Source organism: Oryctolagus cuniculus, chromosome 11, assembly GCF_051225735.1.
Source record: "Oryctolagus cuniculus isolate XC-2025 breed Fujian yellow rabbit chromosome 11, ASM5122573v1, whole genome shotgun sequence".
NCBI lineage: Eukaryota > Metazoa > Chordata > Mammalia > Lagomorpha > Leporidae > Oryctolagus > Oryctolagus cuniculus.
The window spans coordinates 22,847,385-22,865,097 of NC_142877.1; the positions used below are offsets into that span (position 1 = coordinate 22,847,385).

At 43.8% G+C, this 17,713-nt stretch overlaps 1 protein-coding gene across 13 annotated transcripts in view; it reads left to right on the forward strand.

Moving 5' to 3' along the window:
* Positions 1–17,713, forward strand: part of UQCC1 (ubiquinol-cytochrome c reductase complex assembly factor 1) — a 135,577-nt gene that overhangs the window by 73,299 nt on the left and 44,565 nt on the right. For 9 of the 13 annotated variants that reach the window (XM_002710826.6, XM_089308061.1, XM_017341660.4 and 6 more), the window contains one exon: positions 6,845–6,953. In XM_002710826.6, the coding sequence (XP_002710872.1) occupies positions 6,845–6,953 (109 nt within the window). Of the gene's footprint in view, positions 1–2,940; positions 3,294–6,844; positions 6,954–12,072; positions 13,386–17,713 lie in introns of those variants that run through there. The other 4 variants (XM_089308065.1, XM_089308066.1, XM_089308057.1 and 1 more) reach the window with 3 other exon arrangements.

A 17,713-nucleotide genomic window follows, 5' to 3' on the forward strand; every position in this document is an offset into this window, starting at 1 on the left:
GTCATTAACTACCTAGAGAATTTGATTCACAAACTCAGGGCAAAAATTATTTGAGCTTTTAGTTAGCTGATTATGTTGCTGACAGTTTGTTAGCTCTGTGGATCAGAATCTTATTTTCCTAGTACATTCCTGTGTGATAAATTTGGTAAAGAGCTTTATATTTCAAGAGTTTTGAGTCAGTCAAGTGTCCATTAACTAGTTACATACAGTGTTTTTAGAGTTTGCCCTCTTTCCATTTGCAAGTTTCATTCCATATTTTCTAAACTGTTAGTGCTAGCAGCACTAAATGCAAGTTATAACAAGCGTATCTCCCTCCCTCTCTCTCTCTCTCTCCCTCCCTCTCTCTTTTTTCTTTCTTGTTTATTTGTTTATTTGGAAGTCACAGTTAGAGAGAGAGAGAGAGAGAGAGAGAGAGAGCGCTCCTCCATCTGCTGGAAGATCTCCAAATGGCTGCAATGGCCAGGGTCGGGCCAGGCCAAGTCAGGAGCCAGGGACTCCATCCGGGTCTCCTATGTGGATGCTGCCCTCCCAGGCATACCAGCAGAGAGCCATACTGGACAGTGCTGATCCCACAAACTTTTCTAAGGCTGAGAAGAAAGGCTTAACTTCATAGAGACTCATCTGCTCTTGGTGTCAGGGTCCTAATCTTACTACATTTCTCTTCCCAGTGGCTGACCATTGTCTACTGGGTAAGGTCTAGACTTTTAGTGTGACATTTCAAAGCCTTTCAGGACTTTTCTAGCTTCATAGTTCTGCTTCCTATACCCTGTCCTCTCCCAACTCCCCCAGTCTAGCTATTGTTTCCTCAACAAGCACTGAACTCTTTCGTTGCCCTGCCTACATTTTTAATGTTTCATCTGCTGGAAATTACTTTTATATTTTGTTTCTACCTGTCCAGCTTCAGCTCATCCTTGGACACCCCAGGAAAATTTCTCTGATCCCACTCAGCCAAAAGTAATCCTTTCAAACTACATTGCATTTTACTCTTGGGACACATCGGCAGTCTCTTTTAAGGGCTGCTTGTAAGTGACTTGTTTTACCTACACTAGTAGATTGCCTACTTGACAGTTGGGTTCTAGTTTTAGCCGTTACTCTAATTCCCACAGCAAACAACCATTTACCTTCAAATAGCAGGAGCTCAATTTATGGTCACTGAGTCAATTAAGTGTCATCTCGAAAGTGTCTTTGTCTTTTCAACTCAAGTGACCATTTGAGTTATTATCTGAAAGGGTTATAGAACAAGCTGTGTTGGAAGTGTCCTGGCTGCTCCACTTCCAATCCAGCTCCCTGCTGGTGGCCTGGGAAAGCAGCTGAAAATGACCTAAATGTTTGGGCCCCTGCCACACATATAGGAGATAGGAATAATCTCCTGGCTGCTAGCATTGGCCTAGCCCAGGGCCTGGCTCTTGTGGCCATTTGGGGAGCAAACCAGCAGATGAAAGATCTCGCTCGTGTCTGTAACTCTGCATTTCAAATAAATAAATCTTAAAAATCAAAACACAACACAACAAAACAAAACAAAACCCTCTTCGCTCTATGTTTATATAGCTAGAAAATTTATGGTCTGAGAAAATCTGTGCCTTTTAAATCTCAGAGGGCAGGTGTATTAAACTACAGAATTTTCAAATAAATGAAGAATTCCATTACCTCACTATTACTGTTGATGAATTGGCCTCTGACGACACTTAAGCATCAAAACACACAGCGTCTTTTCAGGTGAGAGGCTGACATGAGTGATTTGATTACCTTTTAGAAAAATCTTATGTAAAAGGACTGTTGAACTTCCCAGTTTGTTTCTGCCCTGGAATATGCCCTATGTTATGTAAGTAGCCAGATCTTTTTCCATGGTCTGTTTTGTTATTGTCACAGCATGTTATTACCGAGGCTGAGTTCAGAGAATAGAAATTTACAATTGGGGCCGATGCTCTGACGTAGTAGGTTAAGCCGTCACCTGTGGCACCAGCATATGGGCACCCGTTCAAGTCCCGGCTGCTCCACTTCCGATCCAGCTCCCTGCTGATGTGCCTGGGAAAGCAGCAGAAGATGGCCCAAGTGCTTGGGGCTCTGCACCCTCATGGAAGACCCAGAAGAAAACTGCTGGCTCCTTGCCCAGCTCCAGCCATTGCAGCCATTTGGAGAGTGAACAAGCAGATGGAAGACCACTCTGTGTTTCTCCCTTGCTCACTCTCTCTCTCTCTCTCTCGCTAACTCTGCTTTCAAATAAATAAATCTTTAAAAAAAAAATTTACAATCTCAACATCCTCAAGTTTACTAGAGATCATGTAGTCAGCCTTTTGTCAGCTGAGTTGTCACTAAGTATTTATTCACTTTTCAGTAACAAATTCTCTGCTTCTTGAGGTCATCCATTGTATCATGCAAATCTGCAGACACTTCTCTGTAAGTAGTTTGCTTTTTTTTTTTTTTTTTTGACAGGCAGAGTGGACAGTGAGAGAGAGAGACAGAGAGAGAAAGGTCTTTCTTTGCCGTTGGCTCACCCTCCAATGGCCGCCGCGGCCGGCGCACTGCGGCCGGCGCACCGCGCTGATCCGATGGCAGGAGCCAGGTACTTATCCTGGTCTCCAATGGGGTGCAGGGCCCAAGGACCTGGGCCATCCTCCACTGCACTCCTGGGCCACAGCAGAGAGCTGGCCTGGAAGAGGGGCAACTGGGACAGAATCCAGTGATGCGACTGGGACTAGAACCCGGTGTGCTGGCGCCACAGGGTGGAGGATTAGCCTATTGAGCCACGGCGCCGGCCTAGTAGTTTGCTTTCATTCTTAAATATTTAGTAAATCTTTCTTTCCATGGCTCACCCATTGGTTCTGATTCTAATTCTTGGATTAACAGTCTAATCATTTTTCTACAATATTTGAGGCAACTTCCATTTTTCTCCAAGTTAAATATTTTCTGATCTTTCATTTCTTTTTCTTGCCTCTTCAGATATAATGTTTACAACCACGGACGGGGTCAGTGTTTGGCACAGTGGTTAAGAAGCTGGGGTGCCTGCATCCCATCCAGCCTGCTTGGAGTTATGGCTACTCTGCTTTCAATCCAGCTTCCTGCACATCCTGGAAGGCAGCAGATGTTGGCCCAAATAGTTAGGTCTCTGCCACCCACATGTGAGACCCAGATTGAGTTCTGGGCTCCTGGCTTCAGCCTGGCAAAGCCCTGGCTGTTGTAGGCATTTGGGGAATGAACCAGTGGATAGAAGACTTCTGTCTGTGCATGTCTGTCTGTCTGTCTGTCTCTGCCTTCCAAATAAATTGGAAATAAATAATATGAGAAAAATAAAACAATGGATTCTGATCTATGCTGGGCACAGCCTCTGACTTTGCACGTTGAAGATACTATATTTCCATTACTGTTTTCAATACATTAATTTGGGGTGAAGGTGGGGGCACAACCTCCTCCTCCTCGACTGCCATTCAGCGTAGATAGGCAGGATTCATCTACCCTACACTACTGTAGTTCTGTTAGGTCCAGGCGCAGGACCGTAAGTTTATCTCCGTTCAGATGCCTCTTGTTTGATTTAACCCATTAAGGACTGGTGCTGTGGCACAGTAGTTAAGCTGCCTCTTATGATGCTGGCATCCCATAAGGGAGGGCTGATTCAAGTCCTAGCTGCTCTACTTCTGATCCAGCTCCCTGTTGATGTGCCTAGAAAGGCAGGGAAGATGGCCACTTGGGCCCCTGCCACCAGTTTGGGAGACCAGGATGGAGTTCCTAGCTCCTGTCTTTGGCTTAACTCAGCCCTGTTGCAGCCATTTAGGAAGTCGACAAGCAGATGGAAGGTCCATCACCCCCTGCCCCGTGTGTGTGTGTGTGTGTGTGTGTGTGTGTCTTTCCCTCTCTCTCTGTCACTTTCCCTTTCAGATAAATAAATAAACAAATCTCAAAAAGATATTCAGCCAATTAAAACAGCCTGTTGAAATATAATTTTGGTTCATGGTTGGGTCATCCAGCATATTTGTTCTCTTACCCAGCTTCTTGTCATCTGTAAATTTGATAATTATGTTTTCTTTTCTCCCTCTCAGTCATTAACAGAGATGTTGAGGCAGGCCAGGCTGGATTCACTCCATCATACTATGCTACTGCTAGATTTTAATGAGAAGAATTTATTGTGTACTGAAATAGAGTTGTCAGATTAGACTGAATATAATTCTCACTTAGGTGTATTATGTGAGATATGAAGCAGAGGCCCTCTGGACTGATTTGAGGCAATGTGGTATAGTCAGAAGTGCCCTAAATTTGACTCTGTGATGTTTGTTTATTTTTTTAAAAAATTAACTTTATAAGAGGCAAAGAGACAGAGAGAGAGAGAAAAGAGAGAACTCCCATCAGTTGGTTCATTCACAAAATGCCTGCAAAGATGGCGGGGGAACTAAAGCCAAAAGCCCAGAAACTCAGTCCAGATCTCCCACATGGATGGTAGGAAATCAGTTACTTGAGACATTGTCCTTGCCTTCCATGTCTGCATTAGCAGGAAACAGGAAGTAAAAGCTAGAGGGGGGCCTGGCGCTGATGCTAAAGCCTGCGTCTGCAGTGCCAGCATCCCATATGGGCGCTGGTTCAAGTCTCGGCTGCTCCCCTTCCAGTCCAGCTCTCTGCTATGGCCTGGGAAAGTAGTAGAAGATGACATGCACCTGTGTGGAAGACCCGGAAGATGCTCCTAGCTCCTGGCTTCAGATTGGCCATGCTGCAGCTGTTGCAGCCATTTGGGAAGTGAACCAGCGGATGGAAGACTTTTCTCTCTGTCTCTCCATCTCACTCACTATAACTCTACCTCTCAAATAAATAAATAAATTAAAATCTTTAAAAAAAAAAAAGTGCCAGAGGGAAGTATCAAACCCCAGGTACTCTGATATAGTCCATGGGTATCTTAGCTGTCTTTTAATCAATAGGCCAACTATGTGCCCCTATTAATTAAATCATGGAAAAGTTATTTTTTAATTTAACTTGAGAGAGACAGAGCTCCTATCTGCTGATTCAATCCCCAAATGCCTATAACAGCCAGAATTGGGCTGGGGCTAGAGCCAGGTCTCCCATGTGAGTGGCAGGAATTCAATTACTTAAGCAGTCACCATTGCCTCCCAGAATTTACATTCGTAGGATGCTGGAGTCGGGAGCCAGGGCCAGGAATCAAACCCAGGCATGTCAGTGTAGAGCATGGGTGTTTTAACTACTAGGTTAAACATGCTCTTTATCCATTTATATATTCAGCAAATATATATTGAATGCCTATTGTACTTAATCCCTGAAGAGATAGAATATTGAAAAATAGGGGCCGGCACTGTGGCATAGCAGGTGAAGCCATCACCTGCAGTGCTGGTATCCCATATGGGCACCAGTTCGAGACCCGGCTGCTCTACTTCCAATCTGGCTCTCTGCTATGGCCTGGGAAAGCAATGGAAGATGGCCCAAGTACTTGGGCCTCTGTACCCACATGGGAGACCCAGAAGAGGCTCCTGGCTCCTGGCTTCTGATCGGCACAGCTCCAGCTGTTGTGGCCAGTTGGGGAGTGAAGCAGTGGATGGAAGACTTCTCTCTCTTTCTCTCTCTCTCTGCCTCTCCTTCTCTCTCTGTGTAACTCTGACTTTCAAGTAAATAAATAAATCTTTAAAAATATATATATATATAATAGAAAAATAAACAGACTTGATCTTTCAGTAGAGTTTGTGTTCTAGTGGGGAAAACAATTTGATAATTACACATATATAACAAATACTTTCTGTGATCTGTGTTGTCCAACAAAATGTAATGCAAGCTAAATATGTAACTTGAAATTTTCTAGTAGTGGGGCTGACACTGTGGTGTAGTGGGTTAAGCCTCTGCCTGTAGTTCCAGTATCCCCTATGGGTGCTGGTTTGAGTCCTGGCTGCTCCACTTCCGATCTACCTCCGTGCTGATGGCCTGGGAAGGCAGTAGAGGATGGCCCAAGTGCTTGGGCCTCTACACTCATGTGAAACGCCTAGAAGACGCTCCTGGCTCCTGGCTTTGGATCAGCTGGGCTGTTGCAGCCATTTGGGGAATGAACAAGTGCATTAAAGACCTCTCTCTCTGTGTTTCTCCCTCTCTCTGTAACTCTGCCTCTCAAATAAATGAATAAATCTTAAAAAACAAACAAATAAAAAAGTCTTCTAATTAAAAAATTTTTTTCTACTAGCCACATCTTAAAAAGTAAAAAGGAACCAATGAAGTTAATTTTAATAATAAATGTAACCTATTATATCTGAAACATTATTTCAACATAAAGGCAATATAAAAATGAATGAGATTCTTTTTCTCTAACCAAACCTTTGAAATCTCAAGTTTGTACTGTATCTTACTTTGAACTAATATTTAAAGTACTTGAGAGCTACTGTGGTAGCTAGTGGCTACCACAGAGGACAGTATAGTTCTATATCTAGCTTTACAGTTTGTGGTGTTGAACAAATCATTTTCTTTTTGTAGGGCTCCTATTTTCATCTGTAAAATGAAGGATTCAGACTTGCTTATCTTCTAATAAACAAATGTCCCTTTTATGTATGACAGAGCCTTCTAAGGTACTCTAGATAGGCTGTTTCTTGATTTGGGTGGTGCTTTATGTGGGGGCTCAGGGGGGTATACACACACACACACATATAGTATATAAAAATTCACCAACTATAAACTTAAAGTTTATGTGTTTTATAGTGTTGGGTTTGTACTTTAATAATTTTTTTTAAAGAAATAGGTCGCTTCCAGTTTTTTGATTGAATGCCCATTGCCAGAATCACTCTTCGATAGGCAGGCCTTCATTGGAAATGTGTCATGTGAAAAATGCAAACAGCCAGTGACTGTTTCTATGTCTTCTTCCCCATGCCAGGATGTGTCTAGTCCGAATGAAGCAGGAAGGCCGGAGTGGGAAATACATGTGTCGTATCATAGTTCATTTTATGTGGGAGGATGTTGAGCAGCGTGGCAGAGTCATGGGGGTAAGTGAGTGCTACCAGATTCTGGTTCTAGACAACCCTGATGAAAGATTAATCGTCTGACTAAATTTGCAATTTATGATGTTCCAGAATGTTTTGCTTTTAGATTTCTGTGAAATGTTGCCTATGCCAAGTGTTGGTTCAGTTTAAGTCACTTTTCTTTTTTTTTTAAGATTTATTTATTTATCTGAAAGTCAGAGTTAAACACACACACACACACACACAGAGAGAGAGAGAGAGAGAGAGAGAGAGAGGTCTTCCATCCAATAGTTCACTCCCCAGATGGCCGCAATGGTTTGAGCTGTGCTGATCCAAAGCCAGGAGCCAGGAGCTTCTTCCAGGTCTCCCATGAGGGTGCAGGGGCCCAAGGACTTGGGCCATCTTCTACTGCTTTTCCAGGCCATAACAGAGAGCTTGAATGGAAGTGGAGCAGCTGGGACTTGGACTGGTGCCCATGCACATTATTTTGAAAGTCCATTTTCCAGGGTTGGTGCTGTGGCATAGCGGGTAAAACCACTGCTTGCAGTGCTGGCATCCCATATGAATGCCAGTTCAAGTCCTGGTTGCTCCTCTTCCTATCCAGCTTTCTGTTATGCCCTAGAAAAGCATTGGAAGATGTCCCAAGTCCTTGGGCCCCTGCACCCACTTGGGAGACCTGGAGGAAGCTCCTGGCTCTTAGCTTTGGATCAGTGCAGCTCTGGCCATTGCAGCCATCTGGGGAGTTAACCAGCGGGTGGAAGACCTCGCTCTCGCTCTCTCTCTCTCTCTCTCTCTCTCTCTCTGTAACTCTGCTTTTCAGATAAATAAATAAATCTTTAAAAAAACAAAAGTCCATGTTTCTTGAGCTTTTTAAAATACTCTCATATATTTTAGATATGTTTTTATTTAAAACATTTCTTTTTTACATTTAAAATGTTCTGAGGCTAAATCCTGGCTATTTACCTCCTTCCTTAATAAGTAAGCACTGTTTCCAGTTTGGTGTGCATCTTTTATGACTTTTTCCTATGTTATCTTTAGAAAATATGTAGTACTGGTTTTGTATGTGTGTCTGTGTATATGTGTATTTTATTATCTGTGATATCATTTTTATGTACTCATATACAGCTTTTTTTTTTATTCAGCAGTGTCTTAGAGATCTTGGACATGCTCAATCATGTTTTACTTTATTGTAGTTATTTTCACATACTTCCATATTGTTGTCTAGTGATATTGTGTGCTTGCTTGCTTGCTCTATATAAAATCGAAGTCTTTGAGATTTTATCATGAAGTTGATAGTTGTCTGCTTAGAATCTGCATTGAGAATTTTTTCACATTTTCCTGTCCTTGAAGGATATGCATGCAGAGGACGCACAGCGGACATGGGTTTTCCTCTTAGTATTTTCATTTCTTTGTCTGAGACAGCAGGCCATTGGTATTTCCAGTCCTTCTAAGAAGATGATTACATACTCCCCAACTGGCCTCAATGGCTAGGGCAGGACCACGCCAAAGCTAAGAATCAGGAGTTTCATCTGGGTCTCCCATGTGGGCGAAGGGACCCAAGCGCTTGGGCCATCTTCTGCTGCTTTTCCAGGTGTATTAGCAGGGAGCTGAATTGAAAGTGGAGCAGCTGGGACATGAACTGGCACCCATATGGGTTGCTGGTGTCACAGGAGGCAGCAGCTTAACCTGCTGTGCCACAATGCCAGCCCCATCATCATCCATTTTTTTTAAAGGTTTATTTGTTTATTTGAAAGAGTTACACAGAGAGAGGAGAGGCAGAGAGAGAGAGGGAGAGAGAAGTCTTCCATCTGATGGTTCACTCCCCCCATGGTCACAACGGCCAGAACTGTGCTGATCTGAAGCCAGGAGCCAGGAGCTTCTTCCCAGGCTCCCACATGGGAGCAGGGGCCCAAGGACTTGGGCCATCTTCTACTGCTTCCCTGGGCCATAGCAGAGAGCTGGACAGGAAGTGGAGCAGCCGGGTCTTGAACCGGCACCCATATGGGATGCTGGCACTTCAGGCCAGGGCGTTAACCCACTGTGCCACAGCACTGGCCCCATCATATTTTTTAATTTTTGACAGGCAGAGTGAACAGTGAGAGAGAGAGACAGAGAGAAAGGTCTTCCTTTGCCGTTGGTTCACCCTCCAATGGCCGCCATGGCTGGCGCGCTGCGGCCGGCGCACCACGCTGATCCGAAGGCAGGAGCCAGGTACTTATCCTGGTCTCCCATGGGGTGCAGGGCCCAAGCACTTGGACCATCCTCCACTGCACTCCCTGGCCACAGCAGAGAGCTGGCCTGGAAGAGGGGCAACCGGGACAGAATCCGGCGCCCCGACTGGGACTAGAACCCGGTGTGCCGGCGCTGCAAGGCGGAGGATTAGCCTAGTGAGCCACGGCGCCGGCCCATCATCATCTATTTTAAAATTAGTATTTAACTCTCTTTGTAATTGTCCTTTATTTCCTTTTTTGTTTTTCTCACTATCATGCCTTCCTGATGTCTAGCTGCCCAGAGTGAGATTGGTGGTCTTTAAGCCAGCTGAGCATCCCATGTGCCCTCAAGTACTTACTACCCAACCATGTGTCAGCACGTAGTAGACACAGTGTGGTGTTAGTAGTCTCAAAGTGTCCCACTGAATGGTGACCAGTAATAGCCCTGGGCAGCCAAAGCCTTGGCTGACTGCCAGGCAGTGATGCAGTAGCTCTTCTGTTGGTGAACTTGTTTTTCTTATCACTGTTGACTAAACTCTACTGGAAGCTCAGCCACTAGCGCCATGTGGGCCACAGCTGTCCCATACCTAATGGCCTAATAAGTCATAACCTGCTGACTTCTGGACCACAGGAGTCTTTTAATCCACATCCTCCTCTTTCCAGTGAATTTCCTTCTGGACCTCCATCTGTGTCCCAGTCACAATCATCAATACTTTGAGCCTCCTACTGTTACTTTGTAATGTCCCTGCTACTTAACTGTAAGCCTTATAAAGGCAGGAAGCAGTCTTGCTTATTTTTTCCTTATGTAATAAATATTGAGCAAGTAAATGTTGAATGGATGAACAGATTGAACTTCAGCCTGTGGAATTTTGTTTTAAATCCAGTTTATTCACCAGACAAATCATAACTGATTTATTAGTGTTGGTCCAGATATCTATCAGTACAGTCCTGCATGAGCTAGTCTGTTATCTCATGTTTTTTGTTTTTGCTTTTTTAAAATCTGGATTGTTCAAGATATGGTGCTGCTTTTACGGAAGTCTTTTAACTTAGTGTTTCTCAAATGTTTTTGTGCCCACAGTTTATGTGACTATCTTGTTAAAAATATGGATTCTGACTGAGTAGGGGTGGGGCCAGGGCATCTACATTTTCAAACGGTTTCTTGGGAACTGTCGGTGTTGCTAGTGGTGCAGGATGGGGAACAGGCAGCCACAATTTGAATACCAAGTTACAGGTGATGCCACGGTACAGGCTCTTACTTGCCTTCATAAGGAGGAATACTCAAGCTCTGTTTTCATTTCAAAGTCTATAAATAAAAGATGATTAGAAAATAATAGAGATCTGGAAGAATTGGGAGATTATTATTCCTTTTTTGTTACAATTTCCTTGATCTCTTCCCACTCTCATGGCTTAAATATATATATATATGTAAACATATATAGGCAATTGCCTATATAAACATATGTTGGCCAAAAAAAAATGCATTATGGCACAGTGGGTTAAGCTGCCACCTGCACTGCTAGCATCCTATATTGGAGTGCTAACTCAAGTCCCATCTGCTTAGCTTCTGATCCTGCTCTCTGCTAATACGCCTGGGAAAGCAGCAGAAGATGGACCAAGTACTTGGGTCCCTACCACCCATGAGGGAAACCTGGATACAGTTGTAGGCTCCTGGCTTTGGCCTGACCCAGCCCAGGCCATTGTGGCCATTTGGAGAGTAAACCGGGAGTTGGAAGATCTCTCTCCATGTCTCTCCTTGTCTCTATGTGACTCTGCCTTTCAGATAAATAAATAAATAGGGGAAAAAACTGTACTGTATTGGTTCAGTGGTTAAGACACTCCATATCAGAGAACCTGGTTTGGGCCCAAGCTATTCTACTTGCAATCCAGCTTCTTGCTAAATGTGTACCCTGCGAAGCAGCAGATGATGCCTAAGTACTTGGGTCCCTGCCACCCTTATGATAGAGATCCAGATAGAGTTTGAGCTCCTGGTTTCAGACTGGCCCAGTCTGGGCAGTTGTAGGCATTTGTGGAGTGAACCAGCTAGTAGAAGATCACCTTGTCTATCTCACTGCCTTTCAAATAAGGTGGAAATAAGTTTAAAAATTTTATGTAAAGCACTTCTAAGTTGTGAATGAATGTGTATGGAAGAGAATGTGTGTATGTGTAGAGGGACACTCAGTCCTTGTGTGTCCCATTTGAAGAAATGGAACATGTGGCTGGGGGAGGTATAAGCAGTGTGAAGCCAGTCTGGCCAGGTCCTCACCCCAGCTGGCAAGTGTCTCCTCTTCTGAGCTTCAGTTTCTTCATTTAAGAAAAGGTGGTGGCATTGAAGGGAATTAACTACATGCTTTCCAAGTTTTTTTCAGCTTTGAAAACCTTTGATTTAAAGGTGGTAATTTGCAAATCTATCTCTGTGGTATTTGGCATCCCAAGTGAACCTCTGTAAGAAAATGCATATAAAAAATAGAATTTATAAAACCAATCCATGTAGTGGTGATTTTTCTCTGGCCAAAGAATTCCTAGAAGTCATTATCTGAGTGGATTGGTATGGGGAAGATCAAGAACCAAGAAAGCCACTTGTGATTAATGATGAGTTAGAAATTTGAATCAAGAACTCCTTTGAGATTAGAATTCCAGTCTTCTTTGCTGTAAAAATTTTCGTTTTACAAAAATTTGTTTCATACCAGCTTTTTAGGAGCCCAACTATTGTGAAAAATGGAGCAGACTCATATATCATTGTGAGGCTGGTACAAAAAACAATTATTAAATTTGAGGTTACAGAAATCACATCAATAATTTAGAGTGTTCTGACTTAAAAAAACATTATTTGGGATTTAAACATATAAATTAGCTGTGGAAATAAAGTTCATTATATCACCTCATCTGGTCTTGTTTTATTTCATTAACTGGTTCTTAAAAACCTTTGTGAACAGAGTTGCAGCTGAAGAGATTGGAGACCATTTTTCCTTGGGCCTTTGCCGCACTCCTGAGTGTTGGTAAGAGTAAAGAACTAAGACTTGACACAGCTGTAAAAACAGACAGCGCCTTTGGCCTCAGCACTTTCTCCTGTGCAGGCAGATTTCAGATGTAAATTTCACTCTCTGCCTCTCCTACTAATGAAGTAAGTTCTTTTGCCGGGTTTGCAGCCAGGTGTGTCCAGTCTTGTGGCTAACCGGCGCACTTTACTTAATTTTTCCATTTGTGACATTTCAACCAAACTTAAAAAACAAATATAAAAATTAGCTCAAGGCAGTGGCTCAAAGTGTTAATGGTAACCTTAGGCTGGCTAAACAACTTCCTTTCAGTTCTACCCTGCCAGACATCCCCACCTTGTGGCTTGAAATGAGCAGGTTTAAGCTTTCCAGGCCATGGAGGCAGAGGTGGGGAGGGGTGGGGATGGGCTATAGTTAAGAAAGTAGAGTTATATTATACTTATCAATGGTCCCCAGTATGCCAGTTGCTGTGAAAGACCTCCAAAGATTTCTTGTTATCAGCATTCCAGAATAAGAGTGAACCTTCTGCCACTCTTTGTCTCCTGGTTAATTTGAAGCTGAGCTGCATGATGGGATGGTACAGAAGACCTAGGAAGAGGAGGGGGAACTGTGGGCCCAACTGGATTCTTTTGTGAAATTCTGCTTTGCCTTTCTGAGTCCACATTTTGCTTTGCAATGTCCTTTGTGATCACACTCCAACTACCTCTCCAGACTCATTCCCCTGGTTCTTCTTCTTCTTCTTCTTCTTTTTTTTTTTTTTAAAGATTTATTTATTTATTGGAGAAGTAGAGTTACAGATAGAGAGAGGGAGAGACAGAGAGAAGGGTCTTCCATTTGCTGGTTTACTCCCCAAATGGCCGGAGCTGGGCCAATCCAAAGCCAGGAGCCAGGAGCTTCTTCCAGGTCTCCCACGTGGGTGCAGGGCCTAAGCACTTGGGCCATCTTCCACTGCTTTCCCAGGCCGTAAGCAGGGAGCTGGATCTGAAGAGGAGCAGCGAGGACCTTGAACCGTCGTCCACATGGGATGCTGGCTCTGCAGGCGAAGGTTTAGCCTGCTATGCCACAGCACTAGCCCCTCCCCCTGGTTCTTCGGAAGCCTTCTAACACATGTGCCTGGCACTTAGTATTCAGTGAACATAACATTTCATCCTTGCTTCACATACCTTTCTCTCCAGCCTGGCTGAATGCCTTGCTATTCCTCTCGCATGTCTTCTGATGTGGTGCATATATCTAGATTGCCCTAACACCCCAGCCACAATTCCTTGACATTCTCTCACTCCAGACTGGAAGCCAATCCCAGTTTCCTCTAGCAAGAAGTACCATAATAAATTTTTTTGTGATAGTGTGGTATAAACAGAGCCTTCCCTCTCTGGTTTTTTTTTTTTTTCTTTTAAGATTTATTTATTTGTTTGAAAGAGTTGCACAGAGAGAGGAGAGGCAGAGAGAGAGAGAGAAAGGTCTTCCATCTGCTAGTTCACTCCCCAGATGGCCACAATGGCTGGAGCTGCACCAATTCGAAGCAAGGAGACAGGAGCTTCTTCCGGGTCTCCCACATGGGTGCAGGGGCCCAAGGACTTGGGTCATCTTCTACTGCTTTCCCAGGCCATTGCAGAGAGCTGGATGGGAAGTAGAGAAGTTGGGACTTGAACTGGTGCCCATATGGGATGCTGGCATTGGAGGCGGTGGCTTTACCTGCTAAGCCACAGCACTGGCCCCCCATAATAATTTATATGTAGCCTCCTTTGGATTCTTACTGTTACTATTTTGTATTTTTGTTGTTCACCTGTGTTGACCATCTTCCAGATGAATTCCTTGGGGGCAGGAGCCCATGCAAAGTGCCTGTTCTTGTCTCTTATCTGAGTGGGTGCCTAAGAAGAGAGTTCTGGAGGTCCATAATAAGTACTGAGAAAAGGGGGGCAGGGAGACATCCTCTTTAATTCTGAGTTTATTTGCTGTGTTAGTCTTAAATATTAGAAGTAAAAGAATTGAGAAATCATTTTGTCTACTGTTTATTTTTGTTTCTTTATATTGTTTCCTTAAATTATTTAATTTTAAAAACCTCAATTGGCTGGCGCCACTGCTCAATATGCTAATCCTCCACCTGTGGCACCGGCACCCCGAGTTCTAGTCCCAGTCGGGGCACCAGATTCCGTCCCGGTGGCCCTTCTTCCTGTCCAGCTCTCTGCTGTGGCCCGGGAGTGCAGTGGAGGATGGCCCAAGTACTTGGGCCCTGCACCCACATGGGAGACAAGGAGAAGCACCTGGCTCCTGGCTTTGGATCAGCGCGGTGCGCCGACCGCAGTGGCCATTGGAGGGTTTACCAACAGTAAAGGAAGACCTTTCCCTCTGTCTCTCTCTCTCTCACTGTCCACTCTGCCTGTCAAAAAAAAAAAAAAAAAAAAACAAAAAACACACACACACACACACACACACAAAAAAACCTCAATTTATACAGAAGGTATTTTATGTTTCTAAACTAATAGAGGCTTTAAATTTTAACAAACGCTTTAGTTTTTCTGAAAATTTCCTTCCAGACCTCTGAAACTCCCTTCCATCTCCTCCCTCCTCCCTGACAAAATTCTTCAAACAAACTTCTGTTTTACTATGAGGTAAAAATTTTGCTGTACTTTGCATCTCTAGGTCAAAATTTAAGCTCACTGCCAAAGGTATTGTTTTTAAAGACAAGGACCACTCTAAAGGTGCAGTCTTTGTGGCATTAGATATGAATGGTGTGAGTTTAAATAACTAACAATCTCTTGGGCTCCAGGCCATGAAAATAAGAATAGTTTTTTTGTTCTCATCAGTTGTTCTTTTGAAAGTTTTTTAAATGGCTTTGGCTGTTGGAGTGAATGCTCAGTTATTTGGGGAGGGAAGGCTAAATTCTCAGAAGGCAGAGTAATTCCATTTTGGGATTGGCTTATGAAGTTAAGCAGAGTCCAACTCAGATGTACCTCTGCTAGATGGATTCTTTTCTTTACACAACTTTCCTACCCCCAGGCCTTAAGAGGTAGCAAAAGTACACAGGGTGGGTGCACACATGCCTGTATGTGTGCAATCAGGGTGCCAGTCTGATGGCTGTGGTTACCTGTCCTGAGTGGCACGCTGTACTTACTCCATTTCGAGGGTGTCCCAGAAAGAGAAGTTATAAACCTTGCTGTTTAAAAGTGAATGAAACATGAAACGCCCAACTATGTGTCTGATCATTTATTTTTCATGGCCATTTTTACCTTAATTTATAGATTGTGCGTTTCCTGAGCTCTGATTGTTTTTTGTGTTCCTAGGGTACCTAAAATGGAGCTCCATATATAATAGGCATATAGTAAATGCTTCTTGACACAATGAGTAAATGATAAGTAAACTTTATATCCTTTTGTTTCCATTTTTTTTTCCCATAAGATTTATTTATTTATTTGAAAGTCAGAGTTATAGAGAGAAGGGCTGTCTCTCTCTGGAATACTTATAGATTTTTCTTGTCCATCTTTTTTTTTTTTAATATTTACTTATTTGAGAGGCAGAGTTACAAAAAGAGGGAGCGAGACGCAGAGAGGTCTTCCATCTGCTGGTTGACTCCCTAAATAGTAATAGCGGTGAGAGCTGGATCAGAAGAGAAGAACCCATATAGGATGACACCGCCTCAGGCAGAGGCTCAACCTACTATGCCACAGCTTCAGCCCCTCCTCTCCCTGTTCTGTTGTTACATGTTGATTGTCATCTCTCTCTTTATTGTAAATGGCTTCTGAACTAATTCCTTGACATTCTAGGGAGTCCTCTTACCGTATAATTGCTGGAGATTTTTTTCCTAAATCCCACATCTGATCTTGTCCCTGCTATATTAGAGACCTCTGAGGGCTGTCATTACATGTAGGACAAAATTCAAACTTCTTAATGCATATAGAAGACTTTGTAGATGTATAGCAGAATGTGCTTTTTCTTTGAAGAAAAAAACACTGAAGTATTTAGGGATAAAATATTTTAAATCTGTAAGCTCTTCAAGTGGTTTAGCCAAAGAAAAAAAGAGATCTAGAGATAGACCAAATAAGGCAAAAGATTAACAATTGTAACTGTAAAGACTATAGTAGTTTTATTGTATTATCCTAGCATCTTTTTTTTAAAGATTTATTTATTTGAAAGTCAGAGTTACACAGAGAGAGGAGAAGCAGAGGTCTTCCATCTGTTGGTTCACTTCCCAGTTGGCCTCAATGACCGGAGCTGCGCCGAATCGAAGCCAGGAGACAGGAGCTTCTTCCGGGTCTCCCACACGGGTGCAGGGGCCCACGGACTTGGGCCATCTTCCGCTGCTTTCCCAGGCCATAGCAGAGACCTGAATTGGAAGTGGAGCAGCTGGGTCTTGAATTGGCACCCATAGGGGACGCTGGTGCTTCAGGCCAGGGCGTTAACCCACTGTGCCACAGCGCCAGCCCCTCTAGCGTCTTTTTTTTTTTTTTTTAAAGATTTATTTGAAAGGCAGAATAACAGAGAAGGAGAGACAGAGAGAGAAATCTTCCATCTGCAGATTCACTCTCCAAATGGCTGCAATGACCAGGAGCCAGGAGCTTCATCCAGGTCTCCTCTGTGAGTGGCAGGAGCCTGAACACTTGGGCCATCATCTGCTGCTTTCCCAGGCACATTAGCAGGGAGCTGGATCAGAAATGGAACAGCCACAACGCCAGCCCCATATTCTAGCATCTTTTATAAAAAAGGTTTAAAATTCTTCAAGGTAAAAAAAATGGAGAGAAAATGAATAGTCATGTTTTGGCTCCAGCCCACTTTTGTCTGTTCTCTCACAGATGGCACCCTTGCCCCTGCAAAAAAATATTCCTGTCACACAGACTCGTCTTCCTCTTGTGCCAGACTTTCACTGGTGCCATACTGTACTTTGTTCTTCTGTGCCTCTAAGCTTAGTTTATGCCGTTTATGAATTGGTCTTATGCCCTGTCTCCTTTCCTCATGGCCCGGCTTCCTCCCACAAGCTCTTCTCAGCTCCACCCTCTGTATGGTTGCAGCATTTGCACAGACTTCTGGGGTAGAGCTTAGCATGGTGTGCTTTAACGACAGGTCTTTGTGATGAGTGTCTAACACAGTCACTTCTCACATGCTTCTTGGATGAACATAGCTTCTTGCTTTTGTTAGCATCTGGCTAGTCTTTCTCTCAGATACAGACTTTTTTTTTTTTTTTTTTTTTTTTTTTTTTTTTTTTTGACAGGCAGAGTGGACAGTGAGAGAGAGAGACAGAGAGAAAGGTCTTCCTTTGCCGTTGGTTCACCCTCCAATGGCCGCCGCGGCCAGCGCACCGTGCTGATCCGATGGCAGGAGCCAGGTACTTATCCTGGTCTCCCATGGGGTGCAGGGCCCAAGCACTTGGGCCATCCTCCACTGCACTCCCGGGCCACAGCAGAGAGCTGGCCTGGAAGAGGGGCAACTGGGACAGAATCTGGCACCCCGACCGGGACTAGAACCCGGTGTGCCGGCGCCACAAGGCGGAGGATTAGCCTAGTGAGCTGCAGCGCCGGCCTCTCTCAGATACAGACTTAACTCAGTGATCTCAATCACACTTGGCTTCAGTTTCTTTTTTTAAAAAATG